The sequence below is a fragment of the Phyllopteryx taeniolatus genome, chromosome 11 (genome assembly GCF_024500385.1).
Source record: "Phyllopteryx taeniolatus isolate TA_2022b chromosome 11, UOR_Ptae_1.2, whole genome shotgun sequence".
In the NCBI taxonomy this organism is placed as follows: Eukaryota; Metazoa; Chordata; class Actinopteri; order Syngnathiformes; family Syngnathidae; genus Phyllopteryx; species Phyllopteryx taeniolatus.
In genome coordinates, this window is record NC_084512.1 from 1,674,212 (window position 1) to 1,694,542 (window position 20,331).

General features: G+C 39.6%; 1 protein-coding gene across 22 annotated transcripts in view; it reads right to left on the bottom strand.

The window, feature by feature from the left end:
* Positions 1–20,331, bottom strand: part of col13a1 (collagen, type XIII, alpha 1) — a 150,600-nt gene that overhangs the window by 84,735 nt on the left and 45,534 nt on the right. For 21 of the 22 annotated variants that reach the window (XM_061789821.1, XM_061789825.1, XM_061789834.1 and 18 more), the window contains 2 exons: positions 10,018–10,061; positions 6,559–6,585 (listed from right to left, as the gene is read on the bottom strand). In XM_061789821.1, coding sequence (XP_061645805.1) covers positions 6,559–6,585; positions 10,018–10,061 — 71 coding nt within the window. The remainder of the gene's footprint in view (positions 1–6,558; positions 6,586–10,017; positions 10,062–20,331) is intronic. The other variant, XM_061789837.1, reaches the window with a different exon arrangement.

Genomic DNA, 20,331 nt, shown 5'->3' on the forward strand with positions numbered 1-20,331 from the left:
GATCATTTATGCCGCCTATTGCGCTCCCAATCGCTTCGTGACTCCAGCACACGCACATAAAAAAAGAGCCCTTTGAATTTACTTCATTTGAACATGTACATCGGTTGTACATGATTAAAAATGTGTTGAAATGATATAATTTAACCCTCTTCTCCGAAAAAAATAAAAGATTTTTTCCAAAAATGATCATGCGTACAAATTTATGTTGTTATGACTTATTGACATATTCAAGGCTCTAATTACCTCGTATAACATTTTCCACTTGGATTTTTTTATGTATATGTACAGCATATTTACAGTTATGTTCATAACGTAATACTGCTTTTATTGCCCATAGAGGCCATCAAAAAAAACACAAAAAAAAAACAAAACTACAGTATATATATCTGATGCTGTTGAACATTTGGAGAGGTTGGGGTTATAACATAAAGCCTGGACCATGTTTTGTCTCAAAATGACCCCTAGAGTACGTCTGTTTGGTGACTATGATGGGGTATTTAAAAAATTTGACGAGTCATGTCAGGGAGTCCAGCGTCATCTCCCTCCGGCACTCCAGTATTCGTCACAGAGGACAGCTGCTCACGCAAATAGGTGCGACCAAAGATACACAGCGTTCGAGCTGCATGTGGACACAGCTATGTAATGCTTGTTGGTCGTCTATCGTCCGGTAAGTCAGCTGTTGTGCTGCATCATGGGATTTGTAGTTCGTGTGTCATCAGCATGTCACATCACACTATTAAAAAAGATAGTGTGGTGTATTATGGAATTGGTGGAGGAGGCATTCGGCAGCATGCGTTGCTCTAGTGACAGTTATCATGTTGGCGTGGCGTAATAGTGTTTTTTCTGGTCCCATACAGGTAGAATAACTATGGGTTGATAAGATGATGGTTTGAACCCAAACAAAAATTTTGTTCAAACCATCATGTCATCAACCAGTATTTATGCTAGTTAGCGCAGCATACACGGGGATTCGCTGACCTGTTTTCTAGGTTTGATCACGCGATGTTTGCAACGCAAGAGCAGTTATGACGTTAATTTTGGTAGACAGCATCATTACGGTGCAGGAGCCTATCCCAGCTATCTTCGGGCGAGACCCTGACCTAATTCTCTTACAACCCAATTCCAATGAAGTTGGGACATTGTGTTAAACATAAAAAAAACGGAATAGCATGATTTGCAAATCGTGTTCGACCTATATTTAATTGAATACACCACAAAGACAAGATATTTAATGTTCAAACTGATAAACTTCATTGTTTTTAACAAATAATCATTAACTTAGAATTTTATGGCTGCAACGCGTTCTAAAAAAGCTGGGACAGGTGGCAAAAAAGACTGAATGCTCATCAAACACCTGTATGGGACATCCCACAGGTGAACAGGCTAATTGGGAACAGCTGGGTAGAAAAGGAGCTTCCCTAAATTGCTCAGTCATTCGCAAGCAAAGATGGGGCGAGGTTCACCTCTTTGTGAACAACTGCGTGAGAAAATAGTCGAACAGTTTAAAGACAATGTTCCTCAAGGTACAATTGCAAGGAATTTAGGGATTTCATCATCTACGGTCCATAATATCATCAAAAGGTTCAGAGAATCTGGAGAAATCACTGCATGTAAGCGGCAAGGCCGAAAACCAACATTGAATGCCCGTGACCTTCGATCCTTCAGGCGGCACTGCATCAAAAACCGACATCAATGTGTAAAGGATATCAACGCATGGGCTCAGGAACACTTCAGAAAACCAATGTCACTAAATACAGTTCGGCGCTACATCCGTAAGTGCAACTTGAAACTCTACTATGCAAAGCAAAAGACATTTATCAACAACACCCAGAAACGCCGCCGGCTTCTCTGGGCCCGAGCTCATCTAAGATGGACTGATGCAAAGTGGAAAAGTGTTCTGTGGTCCGACGAGTCCACATTTTTGGAACAATTGTTTTTGGAAATTGTGGACGTCGTGTCCAGATGTTAAGGACGCAAAGTTCAAAAGCCAGCATCTGTGATGGTACCGGGCTGTGTTAGTGCCAATGGCATGGGTAACTTACACATCTGTGAAGGCACCATTAATGCTGAAAGGTACATACAGGTGTTGGAGAAACATATGCTGCCATCCAAGCAACGTCATTTCATGGACGCCTCTCTGCTTATTTCACCAAGACAATGCCAAACCACATTCTGCACGTGTTACAAAAGGTGTGGCTTCGTAGTAAAAGAATAGTACCAGACTGGCTTGCCTGCAGTCCAGACCTGTCTCCGATTGAAAAAGTGTGGCGAATTATGAAGCGTAAAATATGACAATGGAGACCCCGGACTGTTGAACAGCTGAAGCTGTACGTCAAGCAAGAATGGGAAAGAAATCCATCTACAAAGCTTCAACAATTAGCGTCCGCAGTTCCCAAACGTTTATTGAATGTTGTTAAAAGAAGAAGTGATGTAACACAGTGGTAAACATGACCCTGTCCCAGCTTTTTTGGAACGTGTTGCAGCCCTAAAAGTCTAAGTTAATGATTACTTGCTAAAAACAATAATGTTTATCAGTTTGAACATTATTGTATTAGTGTGTTCAATGACCATGATTTTCAAATCATTGTATTCTGTTTTTATTTATGTTTAACACAACATCCCAACTTCATTGGAATTGGGGTTGTACATAAATGGGAAGCACATGCGTGTTTGTCAAATAAAAGAATAGCAAAGAAACCTTATGTTAACTGTTAATTTATGCTGACTGTGTGTGTGGGCCAATTCCATGAAATTGATCAAATGTTTCCGCATGCCGGATGTAGGCTATTTTAATGCCATCCCAGATGTAGCTCTTGGGCCGAGAGTTGCACACAAATGCATGACAGGAATGTTTACATTACAATACTTACTGTAGGTTTCTGCAAAGGATCTTACATTCATTTAGTCAAGCAATTGTCATGTTACTTGGGATGGTAAACATGCAGAGCACTGTTAAATAAATTCTGAGTCTTATTTTGAATACCAATCAAATATGACCTTCATTATATCACATCTTGGTCCACAGTGCAAGGAAGGTTAGGGACCACTGATCTTTTAGAAACCCTTTCAAAAGGTGCAGATTTAATCTATAACATTGGGAAAAACATGAGACTGCCCCAAAAAAAAGATCCACAGAGAATTATTCTACGAATTGTTTAATATGGCTTTGTGATACAAATGACCTTAGTAAATTTTCAAGAAATATACCCGGAAAAAGGTACTGTCAGCAGACCACACTAAAAAGCAAGGAAATATAAGTTATCAAATATCCTTAATGACTAGCATTTTATTTTGTAATCACAATAAGCGCTTTTGATCACAACCCAACTCAGGATGCAATATTACATATATCGGGCCCATAAAAACAATGCAATCAAATGCAAAAAGAAGAAGATGGAGGGAGTGGTCTGTTATGATTAGTTGCTCTATAAATAAACTTGGTTTGTCACATACGCTCATGGCAGCTCATTGTGCTCAGACTTTGTGGAGTCGTGGAATTCACCACCGCTGGGCCACACACGTACGTGTATACGAGTTCATCCATCCGTTTTCCGCACCGCTTATGCTCACTAGGGTTGCTTGTGTGCTGGCTGGCGCCTAGCTCAGCTGACTGGGTGAGTGGCAGGGTACGCCATGAACTGGTTGCCAGTCAATCGCAGGGCACATATAGACAAACAACCATTCGCACTCACGTGGACAATTTAGAGACTTCGATCAACCTAGCACGCATGTTTTTGGGGATGTGGGAGGAAACCGGAGTACCCGGAGAACACCCATGCAGGCACGAGGAGAACATGCAAACGCCACACAGGCGGGGGCCCGGATTTGTCTGTGTCTGAATATGAACAAAGGATTTGGAACCTTTTCATAGGCTCAGGCAGCACTTTATGTGATTCAAAAAAAACAAAAACATTCCAAAATAGCCAAGTTCTGGTTTTCTGTTTTTCAAATCCCAAACCTCCACGTAAAAAAAACCCCCAAAAAAACATGCTTATTCTTATTTAGTCCACATCTGATTTCATTTCCTTCCAACTGACGTGTAATCGATAATTTTTCCATGAAGGAATCTCATCCTCACTTAATTACTGAGGAGTCACTGGAACTGGTAACCTCAGAAAAAAAAAAAAGATTGCAATCATAAAAATGGGAAAACAAGCACGCATTTCTCGTTTGCTCTCTTATTGTTTTGAAAGTTCATCATTTGCCTCAGTGGAAAAGTCAAAATTGTGCTCAGTCGTGCACAGAGGTGTTGTTTTGTGTGGAATCTGCCTACGTGTGTATTATCTATTATTTTCATGCCCGGTACCCTTCTGCATATGACGTTTAGTATCTGAATTAGTGTTAGTAATGAATTACTTGGTACTTTGGTAAGTTATTTAAATGCGTCACATTTTCTCATCCATCACTCCTCGAGGCTGAGTAGTTTTAAAGCAAGCTTTGCACACAGGTTTAAACGTGTCTTTTGGCTGTGGAAACAAAAGTACTTCTAGATTTCACTCCGTGCCTCTTCTTCTGTGGCCATTTCTTTTTTGTGTGTGTGTGCGCGTCTTTCTCTCCGTGTCACGCACATGTCGAAAAGGCACCGAGTGCCGTACAGACTCACAGACTGCTGCCCGCAGCTGGCTCGGTCTGTGTCACTCTTAAAGTAGCAGTACTGAAAACATGTGGCGGGTATTGGGTCCTGTCCAATCCTTCACATGCGCAAGCATTCTTCCGCATTTGGCAACACAGATAAAAGAACTTCCCTCCTCGCTTGAGAGAATGGGGAAGACGGGACAAAGCACCTGTAGGAACCTTAAACATCTACAATGTCTTTTGTTGAACACAAGATGTCACCACAGAGCCACCAAAGATGACAATCGATGTTGTTTCGGCTTTGCTAACATGTATCATGTCATATTTATAGAAATATATGACATACGTGCATTTAACATTTGTCCGTAGACACCAGCCATAAAGAAAACAAAATTGGAGCTAGTTTGGGTTCAAACAATCACTCCGCATAGCAAACACAGGAAGTCAACTATCTTCAGCCATCTTCTGCGTTGGTTGTGTAATATTCTACATATAGCGGATTAACAACTGTCGGTGGTGTTTTCAGTACGCTGCTGGCAAGCTAATGTGTTTTCTTCCTCCTAAATGAAACTGTAATGTGATTGTGACGTACATGGTTGTCATTTGACAGCATTTACGTACACTTATAAAGTTACCTCATCGCACTTTATATGTGGAGCAGCACACATTGACAGACATTTCCACAAGAAAACCCAGTAACCAGTCTGTGCGACAACCAAAACACAGCATTGACTGTTGAGTGCGCATTCTCGCTGTCTCTATTATTAATTCCTTCCTTTTCCGTACCGCTTCTGCTCATTAGGGTCACGGTTGTCCGCGTCTATATGTGCCCTGCGTTTGGCTGGCAGTTTCAGGGTGTAAATCCGCTTTTCGCCCGAAGTCAGCTGGGATAGGCTCCAGCACCCCGCGACCCTAGCCAGAATAAGCGGTGTTGGAAATGGATGGATGAATGGAATTAACCGGTTAATGACAATTGAGTGGGGCAATATCTTGACAATTTCTAATTTGAGGCTAAGGCGCAGTATTATGTTATTTATATATTTAAGAGCGAATTGGATTCAACCCATATCAACACACACCCCACCACTGCCGCTATCTGGATGTCAAGTTTTCTTTATTTTCTCACGTTTATGATTCTCTTCAATATATTGCTAGTTCCTCAGTACTGCCAAAAGTACCCATCATCTGAAATTATTAATTTTTTAAGAAGCAAAATGAAACATTGCTCTGTGACTCATGTTGTCTTGTTAACAAGGGTACCCGAACACCGATTGGTCAAATAAATATGATGCAGCCCGCCGAAAAACACCCATTGCACTTAGCAGTAGAGCTGGAATTTGGCGCACATTTGTAAAAAGAATAAATTGCTGCTTGACACAAAAAAATTGACGTGACAGACAATACACAATAGAATGGCATGACAAAAATGCATTTTAATTTAGCGTTCATCGCATTTTCAAAAAGAGCTCTTTATATTCATGCCGCATGGTATTTGTGCACAACAGCGTAGACGTCCCTCTTTTAGATTCGCTGGGGCTGCGTTGGTCCACGATATCTCCAACACCGGGTCTAACCGGCATCCGCAATCTAGTTACACCACGCTTCGCGCCGGATTTATGCCAGTCAAGAAAATAGAGCCCGTTGAGTGTGTTTAATTTCATAAGAATAGAAACTCTCTGAGTATTTTCCAGATTCAAATTCATTTATGTAAGTCCAGGTAACTGTTTTCCCACAGAGGAAAACTTAAATAAGTCATATAAGTTTTTATTTTGCAGGTCCAGATGTAGCACTTTCTTTTTACAATGCAAAAGCGTGTAAGCGCAGGTCGCCATATCTATTTTGAAAATAGAATCTACAGCTACTCAGCACAGAGTGACTGAAGAGATCAGCACTGAAGTGATTGCTACCCACTCATGCAAATGTAAAGACACACAAAGACAAATGTTAAAAAAAACAAAAAAAACAAAAAAAAAGACAAGTTACCGGAAAGCCTGCTCGTCCAGGAGGACCCTGAAAATGATGGTAGGTACAAAAAAGGAGGAGTGAATCATACAGATGAAGTAAACATTCTGAAGAATATCCAGACCAAAATAACTACGATAGAGGACTGCATAATATTAAAATTACCATCAAAAATATTCTGGCTCAGATTGACATGCAGTCCAGTATTTTGGTCCTATAAAAATTGATTCAAGAACAGTACAGTTTGCTTCAAAAAACAATCCCTGCGTGATTCTTTGTAGTAAGAATCACGCAGGGATTGTTTTTTGATGAAAGCATGCACCATTTTTCTTAATGCCCCCCCCCCCCCCCCCCCCCCCCCCGCACAATGAGCCCTTGACTCATCTAAACTAACTGACGCCAGGTCACTTGAATATATTCTTAATGTGGCTACATCCCACGTCAGCAAAGTAGCTCCCATTGGAAACAACAAAAAAAGGAGCTGGAATACAATTGCTTTCAATGGTTTCCACGTTGTGAGCGGACAAGTGGCTATTCTTTGCCAGCGGAACACAAATCAAGGCTTTCTGTGCAAACAGGTCTTAAGGGGAGGATGTAAGGCTAATTGGAGGGAAGTCAAAACAGGAACTCTTGACAATTGCCAACAAGCTACGAAAGCAATGATGGTTCGCTGAGGAAAGTGATACACGCCAGTGCTTTTTTCAACATGTCTCGAAGAGGACAATTATTCCATATACCATAATGAGCTTTGTCCATACTTGTTTGTCTCTACTGTGTGTCTGTAAATAAAGGTGTCTGCCACAACATAGCTCAAGCATATTTTTCTGTTTGCCAGAACTCGGTTCTTTTTTTCTCCGACTTCTTCTCTTCGACTGCATTTGCAGTTGCGTGAACGGCCATATCATAAACTTCTATTGAAGCTTCAGAAGGTCATTTAAGTGTGAATAAAGATGCATCTCATCTATTTCTACTAAGATCTTAAAACCTCACCTTACATTCTGTTTCTTTCTTGGCTAATCAAAAAAAATAAAAAATATTTGTAGCATGGCAGTGTTTAAGTCCCTGTTCTCTCCACCAATCAATAAAATGGGGTAATGATAACAAATAGTGGGAGTGGGAATCTCGCCACCTCACGATGCAAGAATTAATTAATTCATTCATTCAAAGTTACAATTAAAATTATTGGCAAAAACATCATAGTGTAATACTCGCCTTGAGCGCTAGCATAGTCATACAATATGTAATGTATTGTCATGTAATATAATTTATTCAGCCACCATAAAAAAAAAAAATGGTCACATAATCGAAACATAATATACATCAAATAAAGAACAGCTGTTTGAAAAGGGATTCGACTGAAGCAAAGCTCATCGATACTGAACCCTTGACTTTGATTGTTTACTATCGATCGATAGACATTTGAACGGCTACACATGGCATTTACACTCTACAGTAGCAAGTAGCTAAGCAAATGTGTTGAATCCCGCGTCTTATGAAGCACAAATCAATTCACACGTCAGTCACATCAAGAACAAAGTCTCGCGCGTCTGTGTTCACATTGCAGAAAGTCGATGCGCCTGCTCCGCGATGTGCCATCAATGACACATGAGGCGGTGAGCTTCCTTCTCAGGGTATTGAATCGATCGCGACTGGACTGCTCTGGTAGTCTTTGAAGACGTTTCACCTCTCATCCGAGCAGGCTTCATCAGTTCAGGACGCACAAGCCTGAGTTGGCGTGGAAACACTTAACTATTTATACCCTATACGTATCCTTCCTTCCTCAGAGCCACAGCCAAAGACAGACCAAACGCCAGATAAATGTCATCATATTTACTATTTTAGCTGGTTCTGGGTTTACATTACATGATGCATGATTTTAATTACTTGTAAATAAATAAATGGGTCTTTGGAGGGCCTGGCCACTCATCCACTTCACGAACCAGTGAGGCAAATTTACATAATTTTTCTCTGGCCATGACATGACCAGTTAAATTGGGCGAAGATCGAGATATTGATTATGCTATGGGCGACCTACATGGTTTGCAAACATGTTCAAATTAAAAAGGTAAGCAGAGCTGCATTGGATTTTGTTGGATGCACAGATAAGAGTAAACTAAGCTTGGGGATTTCCTAGACTCTGGGCGCAACCCAACATGCAGCCCCCATGGCATATTTAATGATACGCCTCTGTATAAATGTATTATTAAAATTATTTTGCATCCCCCCCGAGGAGTCAATTGAATCACTTGTCCCTTGCAATACTTTTGTAATACATATTTGTTTCAATTCAAAATTGTTTACAACTGCAATATTTTTTTCCGCCCGCCCCATACCTAATATAACAAAAGAAAAGTACAGTGGCACCTCAACATACAAGTGACCTGACTCACTAGTTTTGTGGAATAGTGGCCCTCGCTTAGATGATTTTTTTTTTTTGTCTTGAGTTGCGAGCAAAAACTTGCGTTACGATTGCTTTATGGTGGCAGGTAACAATCACAACAAGCAACCGTTTGGCAGACAGTGAACAATTCCTCGAAAAAAAATGCCACGTGCTTGCTTCGAACTGTTTACTGCCTGAAGTTTATCGGAAGACTATATATCAAACAAAGAGAATTACATATTGTGTATTTAACCTAACCACATATAATTGTCTCATGAAAATCTAGCTAAATGCAAACACATATTGCAAAACGCCATAGACTGACTAACAAAACTAGCATCGATGTTGCAGGGTTATTACCCTTTAAGCAACGGATATTTGAACACAAACAGGGCACCAATGTAGACTCACTGGCACATATTCTTTATCCTCTGTAAAAAAAACAACAACTAATATTACTGCAGTTTACTGAGCAGTTGTGACCGTCTTCTTCGTGTATATATACATAAATATATATGACCCGGTGGTCAAGGTGCCCACACCAGAAGGAGTCGCACAATGTATTAAAGCATGAAATCATGATGCACAAACAGTTTGATTCTTTACATTTTCTTTAAGTATGTTATAAAGTACAATACTGTAGATTGCTAGTTATTAAAATAAACAATGTTACAAATGTTTTTGTTGGTCTTTTATGGGGGTCTGGGATGGATTTAATGGCATTGCGCTTCATTTCAATGTTAAAATATTATTTGAAATAGAGATAGTGTTATGAGCATGAGGTCATGGAACAAATTAAACCCGTAGGTCATGGCATCACTGTATATTTTTTTATAATTTTGTTCTTGATCTATGTAAACACAATCACTGACTGGTGGAAAACAGCATCTCTTTCTGCACATCAAAAAAAGATTGTTTATCTTCCTCACTGGGCAACAGCTGCCTCCATAACGATCAAAGATTTTTTTTAAAAAAGGTCAATGGCAATGAGACAATATACATGATAAATATTTATAACAAGCTTATAATAATAGCAGTTTGAGAAGTCAGTTCACCCATTTCGCACCCACCCAAAACGGAGAGATATTCAGTTACTTTACCCCACATGGATCACACAAGGTGTCTTGTCTACTTACTGGAGGTCCTGCAAAAAAGAGAGAAACAGAGAGAAAGCAGCATTTAGAATTTAGGTCAGCTAATGATACATTTAGTCAGAGAAAAGAGATCTTTTTATTTTTTTTTCCCGTTTTTGGTTTATCCAAAGTCATGACGATTCTCAGTCAGGTTTCAGTCACTGAAGCGTAAATCACAAAAGTTTGCCATTGTGAGTATGAAATGAATGGAGCAAACATGTAGGGTATGCTTCTGACTAACTTTGTCATCATCAAATGAGAATAAATTGTGACGCAAGTAATCTATCTTTCACCCATATTCATACAAGGGTACACTCAGACGAGCCATTTCCATAGGGATCAACATAATACTTGATTCATTTCTCTCGACTGTTAATTCATTACATACTGAGAAATTGATGTCATTTTTTTTTCTGGGGTATGAATGCACTCATTTTGGACTGGATTCCTGAAGAAGGTTTGTGGGAAAAAAAAAACTGTGTGAGATGTCAAGTTAACCAAGAGTCATCAAGAGCTCGAGCAAAGGTTGAAAGACTTTTTCACATCCAATTTTGTGAACTGTGCACATACAGTATATCGTGAAAGTTACTGCTTTGTCCAAAGCTAGACAGGTCATCTTAATTTTGGGGAAGATTAAGAAGACAAAGGCAGAGCACAGAACAATGTGGTGGAAGCTGAGAAAGGAAGAGTGTTGTGCGGCTATTCGAGATGAGGTGAGAGAGGCTCTCGGTGGACTGGACGAGCTTCCAGAAGACTGGACCGCTACAGCCAAGGTGATCAGAGAGACAGGCAGTACCTGGTGTGATTGAACATTATTTCGGGATGGTGTTGTGTCGACATTTATGACAACAGTATATGAGGACAACATAAGGTGGGATACCAACATGAACGATGCGAGAACAGCTGTTGCATGTCGTGCCTCCATCATTTAGCTAGTTAGATACAGGAGTTGGATCTGACCAATGTGGAGGTTGTTATTGATAAATATTTAACAACTAAATAAAGCGGGCAGGAAGGGCTGATACACGTAACATTCTCACAAATTCATACACGGCGAGAGTGAAAAGACGTACCTGCCTACTGTAGTCAAGTAGATGCAATGTAAAATATATATTTTTAGAAAAAATACATTACTTTGTAGATTTATGGAAAAGGCACATTCATAAGACAACACGACGTTTTGACATCTTGGGTTTAGTTCTCCTTTAAAAACTGAAATAACAGTGTCCCAATCCTGGCATGATCAATCAACCCATGCTTAATCCAACTGTTACATTAGTGTGACAGTCAGATTGAGTGTAAATTGATTGATTGATTGATCTTCACCCACCCTAACCCCAACCATAGCCCTAACCCTAACAAACTCGATTGTTTTTTTATTTTGTACAAATGTGACATTTGAAATGGTCATGCCGCTACATCTCCGTAGCCTGTCCTTCCGCGTTGCAAGAGCCAATCATAGAGCAGCGGGGGCGTAGAAAATGAGTGGGATTTCTAAGACGCGACTGTTACTGTATTGTTGATCACTTGTGAGCTAAGTTCAATAAAGTTTGTGCAGTGTGCGCGTGTGACAGACACCATCTCGCTCTGTGCAAAAGTACGTTAGTCAAATCTCACTCCTCGATAGATGTCCGAAATGTATGAGTAAAGGGTATTGATAACTGCAGCGATGCTACTACATCGTGAGCAAATACAATGACATTTGACAATTTTCAATTTTGGTACAGATTTTTAGCACGAATCATAAAGTTTGTTGCAAATGATTTGCATTCACGGACCACATGAAACGATGTGCTTAGCCAGATATGGCAACCGGCATCCCCGTAACGCATTGTGTTAAACGTCAGAGGCTCTGCCGTATGGTTGAGGAACTGCTGTTGCAACCTTCAGCATTGCGCCGATGTTGCACTTTTTAAGCTGTGTGGGGAGATATTTCAGCTCCAGTTTGGAGTGGGGAGGGTTGTTCAGTCAATCCTAAAGTTAATAGATGAACAAAAGTTAAGCTGCAGCTCTCTCTGAATGCAAGACAGGTAAAAACAAACATCAACGCAAGATTCCTGCTACATTCTGGGCCTGCCTTCACATCCTGTTGGCTGGAGCTGTTCACCCAGGAGACTAAACCAAGAGAATCTTGATCCAAAGGCACGTTGGGAGGCCAAAGTCAACATGGTTCAAATATAGAACACAACGTGGCGCCTGATGAATAGCTTTGTGTGCAACAAGCAGTGGGCACAACATGAAACAAAATGCAAAGCCATAAACACACAACACTGGAGGATGTTGTTTGCCTGCACTCATATCATGTATGCTAAGTTTGCCCTCTCCTAGGATTAATGCTGTCTAACTATTGCTAACACCTGTTGTTTCCACTTATGTAAGGGCACCACTTGGATGTGTCCGGAAATGGAAACCAAATCTTACACGCCAGCATCCAAAACCTTGCCTCCTTTGTGCTGTCATTACAGGCAGCTCTTAATTAAACACGGGTTATTGCTAGCATTTTCAAGTGAATATGAAGGATTTTCATTAAAACGGTAGTGAAGGTTGCATGATTGAAAGATGAAACCGTGTGAAAATTTCATGTCACGATGATTGAAACGTGTTTATCAGTTATCGGGTTTACGTTGTTGTGGAAAAAAAATGAAAAACAATCAACCACAGATACTGTACATGCACCAAATGCATTGCAACATGTTTTGTTTGGAAAACAAGAAATGTAAAAGCAATCAAATGCACTTTTCGACATTAGGAATTGTAAACAGCAACACCCGGTGTGAATTTTCATGCAATCATCACAACTCAAAATGTACTTAAAATGATTAAGGTGACAGTGATATATTGAATAGTGGTAGTCCAATATCGGGGCTAAAAGCCTGTAGTCTGATCTAGGCATTAAGTGTGGCATTGTTATGAATCCCACTAACCGTAACCCCCCCAAATCCTAACCCTAACCCATCCTAAATCGCCTTAACCACAACCCTAGCCCTAAATTTTACCATAACAAACGGTCTTTCTTTTTTTTGTACAAATGTGATACATATTTGGAATGATCATGTTGTTACATCTACATAGCCTGCTCATGTTGCGGTGGGGCATATTCTGGGCATGATGCCCCCGTCTATACTGCGATGACCAGAGTTTGGTAGAGTAGCCAAATATTGTACTCAAGTAAGAGCGAAGTTACTTTAGAATGATATGACTGACTCAAGTAAAAAAAAATGTAAAAAAAAGTAGTCTTCCAAATAATTACTTGAGTAAGAGTAATAAAGTACTCAGTGAAAAAACTAAAGTACTGAGTAACTAGTGCGTTACCTCTGATTAATTTTTTAATAAGAAAATGAATGTCAAATAAAAAAATAAAAAATATGAACATGTAAAGTCAGATATTGCTGAACAATGTCACTTAATCTGAAACATCATAAATAAAATGTATGAAACAAAGTCTTTGTAAAATAGCAAATTAAGGCAAATTCAGCTACAAGAAATTGTCTTACAGGATACTATGTTGTTTCTGCTTGTGAAACAGCACAATACTGTCGGCTCATCAGGCAGATTAAAAAAACAGGAACAAGGCTACAGTGGATATCAAAAGTATACACACCCCTCTTCCAATGCCAGGTTTTTGGTTTGTATAAACATTTTGACCAAGATATATTATTTTAAAACTTTTTCCCCCATTAATATGTCCTAGAATTTTTACAACACAATTAATTTATTTTTGGACCTTTTGGAGGAGGGAAGGTGAAAATAAACAACTGAAATATATATACATATTTTTTTTTGATTGACTTGGACTTGATATTTAACTTGTCACCATCGCAAAAGAGATGTTCTGTTTTAACTGGTCTTTTACCTATTTAAATAAACCTTAAATAAAATAAATACACATAAATCTGGTTGCACTCCTTCTTATAACTGGAATGAGGCTGTGTTCAGAAGTAACAGATCACATTCAAACTCATGTTCAATCAGAGTCCACACCCACCTGCCACCATTTCAATTCTTAAGTGGAAAAACAACACATGCATAGGGCCTTACAGAAACATCATATGCTTTATCCACTAAAATGACATATTGATGGTGTGTGTGAAAAAGAGAGCGAGATAGAGAAAGGAAGAGAGACAGAGAGAGACAGCGAGTACACCAGAAGATGTATGTTTAACCAAAAAATAGGGCTATTGTTGCCATATGCACAGCCAAAACAACAGCAAAAACATCAGCAATTTACCGCAAGGTGTTTTCTCAAGTTAGAAGTGGGCTGAAATATCCAAGTTTGGGCAATGACAAAACTACGCTGCATGTTAAAGCTGTTGATTTTCGTAGTCTGTAATGTAAGCACGAGTCGCGCGCGGCTGTCACGACTCTGTTTGATTGGCCCGCGAAGCCGAATAGAAGACTTTGTGTGTGGACATGTGACCTTGTGTTCGATTGGTGAAATTGAGTCAAACATCACCGTGGTAATCACTGTGGATTGGAGCAATGGCGCCCAATGCCGGAGTCGAAACCCAAAGTCTAAATATAGACTGTACGCAATTATTGATCAATGAAAGTAGCGAGCGATGTAGACTATTGTAATGGACCAAACGTACCATTTCTTCTTAACATAACATTTATCGGTAAACTGTGTCATCACTACTACTAAAATAAACACATCGCAGTTTTTCTCATGATTACAAATCCTTGTTACTGATTTTTTTTCCCCAACAAGGTTCAGACCACAAAGCTCATTGCTGCTAAATGTAAAATTAAATAATGACACAGGAACCTTTTCAGTAGATCCCTTCAAAGATGACATTGTAACTTTGCCAGAAAAGGCACTATTAGTCTGACTAAGTCATTATTCTCTAAAATCATTAGCAGGAGGAGGAAAGGCATTGATAAAAAAAAAAAACAGCTCCATTTTAGCCTGGACAGAGCTTCCTTATATGAGCCATGGTAATGAGTGGGACCTTGAACTGCAAATTCTCTCATGGTAGTCTCCATGCACTTTGTCGCATTGTTATCAGTGCTGTGAAATTTGCAGTTCTCTGTTAATCTCCTTCAAACTTTAAGGAATATTATCCAACGTTTAAGGAAGAGACCTGTTCGTTTGCAAAGGATTCTTGAGACAAGATATATAAAAGCATCTGCATCTGATTTCAGTTTTACTATACACCTGCCAAATGAGCATTCCACATTATTAAGCAGAAGTCCAACCCATAATATAGCAAAGGAAAACCAATCAAATACTAAAGAACCTGTCCCTAAACGTCTGGTAAGTATTAGCTATTGCTTTGGTGTTACATAATTTATATATATGTTCACCCCCCTCCCCCCCCCTAATCCTCCTCCACCTGACCCCCAACTCCATTGTATAACTTTAGTTCTCATACAGCAACGACTTCCTCAGAGGTCGGAAAACCAATAGTCTTAACCATGATTAAATAATTTGGCCAAACCGTAAGTGTCACAGGATGCTGAGGTACATTTTCCTGACTCACTAATTCACCTAACCACTACAAATACCAAGTCAGCGCTTTTTTGCAAGGCCTTTGAGCCTGTAGCCCGGGCTACTCTTTAATTGACTTAATGGTGGGGTTGCATTCATCCACATTGAGTTTGTCAGGTTTTTCTGTTGTGAACTGTCTCGGGCAGGGATTAGCAGAACACAAAAAGGTCTTTTACTTTATAGGTACAGAACTCAGTGACCGAAAACTATCGGAAGTTAGGGTTACATAGAGAGAAGAAAAAAGGAAAACATATAAGTGTCAGAGTAAGAGTGAGAGTCTAAAAGACAAAGAGAGGAACGACAGTATATGGAAATCCTCACAGTGGGGAACAAGCCAAAAAAAAAAAAAAGATTAAAAGGCTGTCACAACAACAGACCCAATGGAAAATACTTCTTCTTGGCTTCTTTGGCTAGGATGCACCCACCTCCCACACTGTAATCCAAGAGGGGCCCCTGCACTGTTAAATAACCTTCAAAAGTCTTCTATGCCGAAAAGCTGTATGTCATCCAGATTGAACTTCCTTTGCGCGATGTCATCAACAAAAGGAAGTAGCAGAATTATGGGAAGTCAATGAGAGAGCAGTGGAAACAGAGAGACAGCATTTGCAATTCATCTGCTCCAGCTTGTAAAATCATCAAGATTGACTCAAACGTATCCGGTGGGTTTTGGAACAATTCCTCTGAAATTGTGGGTGGGGTAGTGGGTGTCTGAGGCGGGAGTTGAAAGTGAGTGCTTGACGGGAGGATGCAGCAACCGAAGATCCGCCAAATGCATTTCAGGCCTTTTCAGGGACAAACGGCCATTAAATTGCTCTATTCTGCCCCTTCCCGAGCGTGCTTTAAACTGTATATTCACACCCAAGTCGAGGTTTACTGTAAAACCAATCACGTAACAAAAATAATTAGACACACCTTATATTGAAATACGACACATAGTTTTGGAAACCTGGGCAGCTTTTACTCAATGCACAACCCCATTGACGGGATAGCAAAAATGAGTATTAGCCGTTACAGGGGGGATTTGCCTTCAAATAAATATTCACACACAAATGCTGTAGTAACACATACGGACAATACTCACAGACATAATCTTCTGTGAAAAATGAGTCTTATTAATAAAGTTCAATTGCGACTTGCTTGTTGGACTCTTTTTATCTTCAGGTGTGTATCTCCATGCATGCACCACACTGCCCCATGAAGTCAAGCCACACAGAGCAGCAACAGTATTTTTATTGATTTTTTTATGACAATTATTCAAGTGTATCATTATTTTATTGGTTCCCAATTTATTTTCTGGTTGTTCTTTTAAGTTTTATTTCAAGTTCAGTTTTTGTAGATGAATAAAGACAAAGTTTTGAAATCAATGAATAACTGTGTTTATTAGTCATGATTGAAAAGTGGTACAGAAAATGGATGGATGGATTTTAATATCAATCAAAATAATCATGATCTTATTTTTTCCATAATCGGCCCTAGTACAAAAGTAAATAACAATAACATGCTTCAGGTTTTATTAAGTAAATGGGCTAACTTAAAATAGTATTAATTTTATGAAGTCTGTGATTATCAATGATGATCAGACTAATAAGGTCGATTCTTAAAATGCGATGCAAAGTGTTGTTTGGTTACTAAGCTACTTTCCAATCCTAGAAGTTATTTGTAAGCCACGCTCATTGGGGCTATTTGAAATGCAAACTCCTTTTTTAAAGCACCGTGCTGTACATTTACACAAATATTGTACATTTAGAAACTGACTCACGACTCAGAATGAAAGAAAAACGGCACCATCTACTGGATCTTTAAAAGAACCTCCCTCCCAACACCATTGTTAAAGTGATGCTCTAAAATGGTTTGCATGACTGATACTGGCACACGTTGATGTTGGCAATATGCATTTTCAGTGAGCCAACACAAATGTATTGTGCCATTAATTTATCTAAGACAAGACAAGAGTGCTCTATGATATTAAACATTTACAATCCAAGCCCTTGCACTATCAATCAACAGTGGCCTGAGCTCACGATAACATCCGAGTCAGACACCGAAAGCAATAAATGGCCGTGCATGTGGCAGTTCCAAAGGGGGCTCGATCCAGGCCCCACTCGCTTCCTGTCAGCCACGCTTTAGCAGCAGACTGAGCGTCACGGGAGGAAAAACCTACCTCTGTTTGAACCCCCAGCCCGGCACACTTATTTTGCCATGACAAATGGCATCCCAGCCAAGGTTAAAACAACAAATTCATCAAGATGAACCCACACTGTATGTTTTTGTATGGGTTAAAACAACAGCATTTGGATTGTGCTGGTGGCACAGCTGCCCTTACACCACCTTTTGTTCATGCTGTGTGCATGGAGGTTTCCATGCTTTTGACAATTCACTTTATCTTAGCAGTTGTTGTTGTTTCCAGAACTTGATGAATAAGTTATTGAATAAGCCTTGGGGCCTGATTTACTGAGATCCCAAAAAGCGGGCGCTAAACTGCATTTTCACTCCAACAGATTGCGTGCACCGTTGGCAACATCTGTAAAATTGGTGCAGACTACTGTATTTAAAACAGGACTCTTTCCCTTGGTGTGGGGTCACGCGCTTACTGCGACAAATAACTCATGAATATGCAAATCGCTTGTGTATCCCCTCACTTATACTCTCGTCCTGTAGACCTTTATAATTCCCATAATTAATGCCACCATACTTCAGTTGTACAGTCGGGTTCACGAACCTTGTCCTGCATGCTTCTTCTCCTGTCCCTGTCCTGTTCTATCTTGTCCTGTCCTTCCCTCACAGGGTGTAGCACTACAGCTCCATGCAACACTCATATTTAATGTTTCATTGTTTTTAGATAATGTCATGATTTACATCTCTCATCCTGTTTACAATTAGTGCTTTGTCTTTTGTCTTTGTTTCTCTCTCCCTTCTAGAAACTTTGTTCTGTTCGACTGATCAAGTCTGATTCTCAATAAACCTCAATTATAATACCACAGCGGAAGCTTCAAAACTCCACTGTGACACAGTAAAACTGTTCCGGCATGAAAGGGGTACATATTTTCCATAGAAGAAAATAGCACTTTATTGTAAAATACTGTATAAATAATAAAAAGTGATAGAAACAATAAAAGATTGTAAAGAAACTGGTTTTATAAAGTGTAATTACGCCTATAGTCACAGGGGCCGCAGAATCAGAATCATCTTAAGTGTGTCAGTAACACACAAGGAATTGTTTATTTTTTTGCGGGAGGTGGTGGTGGAATTTGGATAATTTTGACGAAACCAAGGATCCTAGTAGCTTCTAGCATAATATTGGGCATTCTAATAGAATATACGTTTACAACACTGGATATGCTTGTATTGACAACATGTACAAGCAAATATCCACATGGACTGTTTGGTCAAAATGTACAAAAGCTAATCAAGACACCAGTTAAAACTATACCTCAGTCTTTTGCCACTTTCCTGAGTCATTTGAAGGTCATGTGATTGTAACGCCAAAAAAAGGTGCCAGGCAACAGTGGCGAATGAGGTACATGTTGGCTGTCTTGTGATGTGTCTCGAGGACAAGAAAGTCTGGTACCCTGGTGGACTTCACACGTGAGCCCTCTGCTAAGTTTAAGAACGGGGTGTTGTGAAGCTTTGAAGTGGCACTTCAGGTTTTTATTGCATTAGCAGTGAGGAGAATAAGTCTGGCACACTACGCACTCTGCAAGGTATTAAAACAGAAGCTCAGACAGAGCAAGGTGGAGCCATTGCTACAATAAATGGAAGTCAAGCCAACACTTATACCATCTGTTGTAGAGGTTTGGTACCGTATTTGTCCAAGTTCACACCCCACCAACAACACACTACTGTATGTCCTTCATGTAAAAAGTGGTTCTTGACTGTCATCAAAAAATAAAATCATTTAACATGTGGGATGAAAAGATCTAAAAGCCTGAATTTGTTAACTGGAAGGATACTTGAGGAGCCACCTCTTCATCTAATCGGTATTGAGTCACAACCACTGTCCACCAAAGTGCTTGAACTCTTTCTATGGCTCCAAGAAATTGAAAGATGAATCTGAGATTCTGATGAAGGAGCTCAGCGTAGTTTGGGATTCAGCTGCTCTGAAATAACACTGGGCGTGTTCTGCATCAATGTCGACCAATCTACTGTCTTTAATCTTCCCTGCAAAATAATGGAACCTCAATAAAACGGACCCCAATGTAACGGACATTGACGTGGCGGCCATGTCATAATATTTATTGTCTAATGTACATCGACTCGCAGCGCACAGAGAGCGAGAGAGTGGCATGGCGGCAGTGTTAACTCTGAGGAATACAAGCAAGCTTCTGGAGTCTGCAACAGGGGTGAGTCGAGAGCAAATACTTTGGGTGGGCTGAGCCCATGACCTACATTTTGGAAGGTACCCTTCTGAAATGTGATCAACCTTTTTAGACCTTGAAAAAGACCGTTTGTTGGACAACCCAAAATAAGGCTAGCCTAACAAACAATAATAATAAGTATTATTATTATTATTATTAGTAGTAGTAGTAGTATCTATTTATCTACTTATTCAATCCATTATAAAAGTCTGATTTATTGTCAGAAAAGCACAGACCTTTTGAAATAGTATGAATACAATTTGAGTTTCATCTCAGAGGAAAGGAATATTCCAAATATTTTGGCTAGTCTCTAGCTCTATTAAAGAAGAAATAAGTTGTGGATAAGGTTTTTTTTATTTGAGTGACAGACAACACTGTTGAAAATGTAGTCTATTATACAGTAAACATTATTTCATAAGGTGTCCTGTCGTAAAAAAA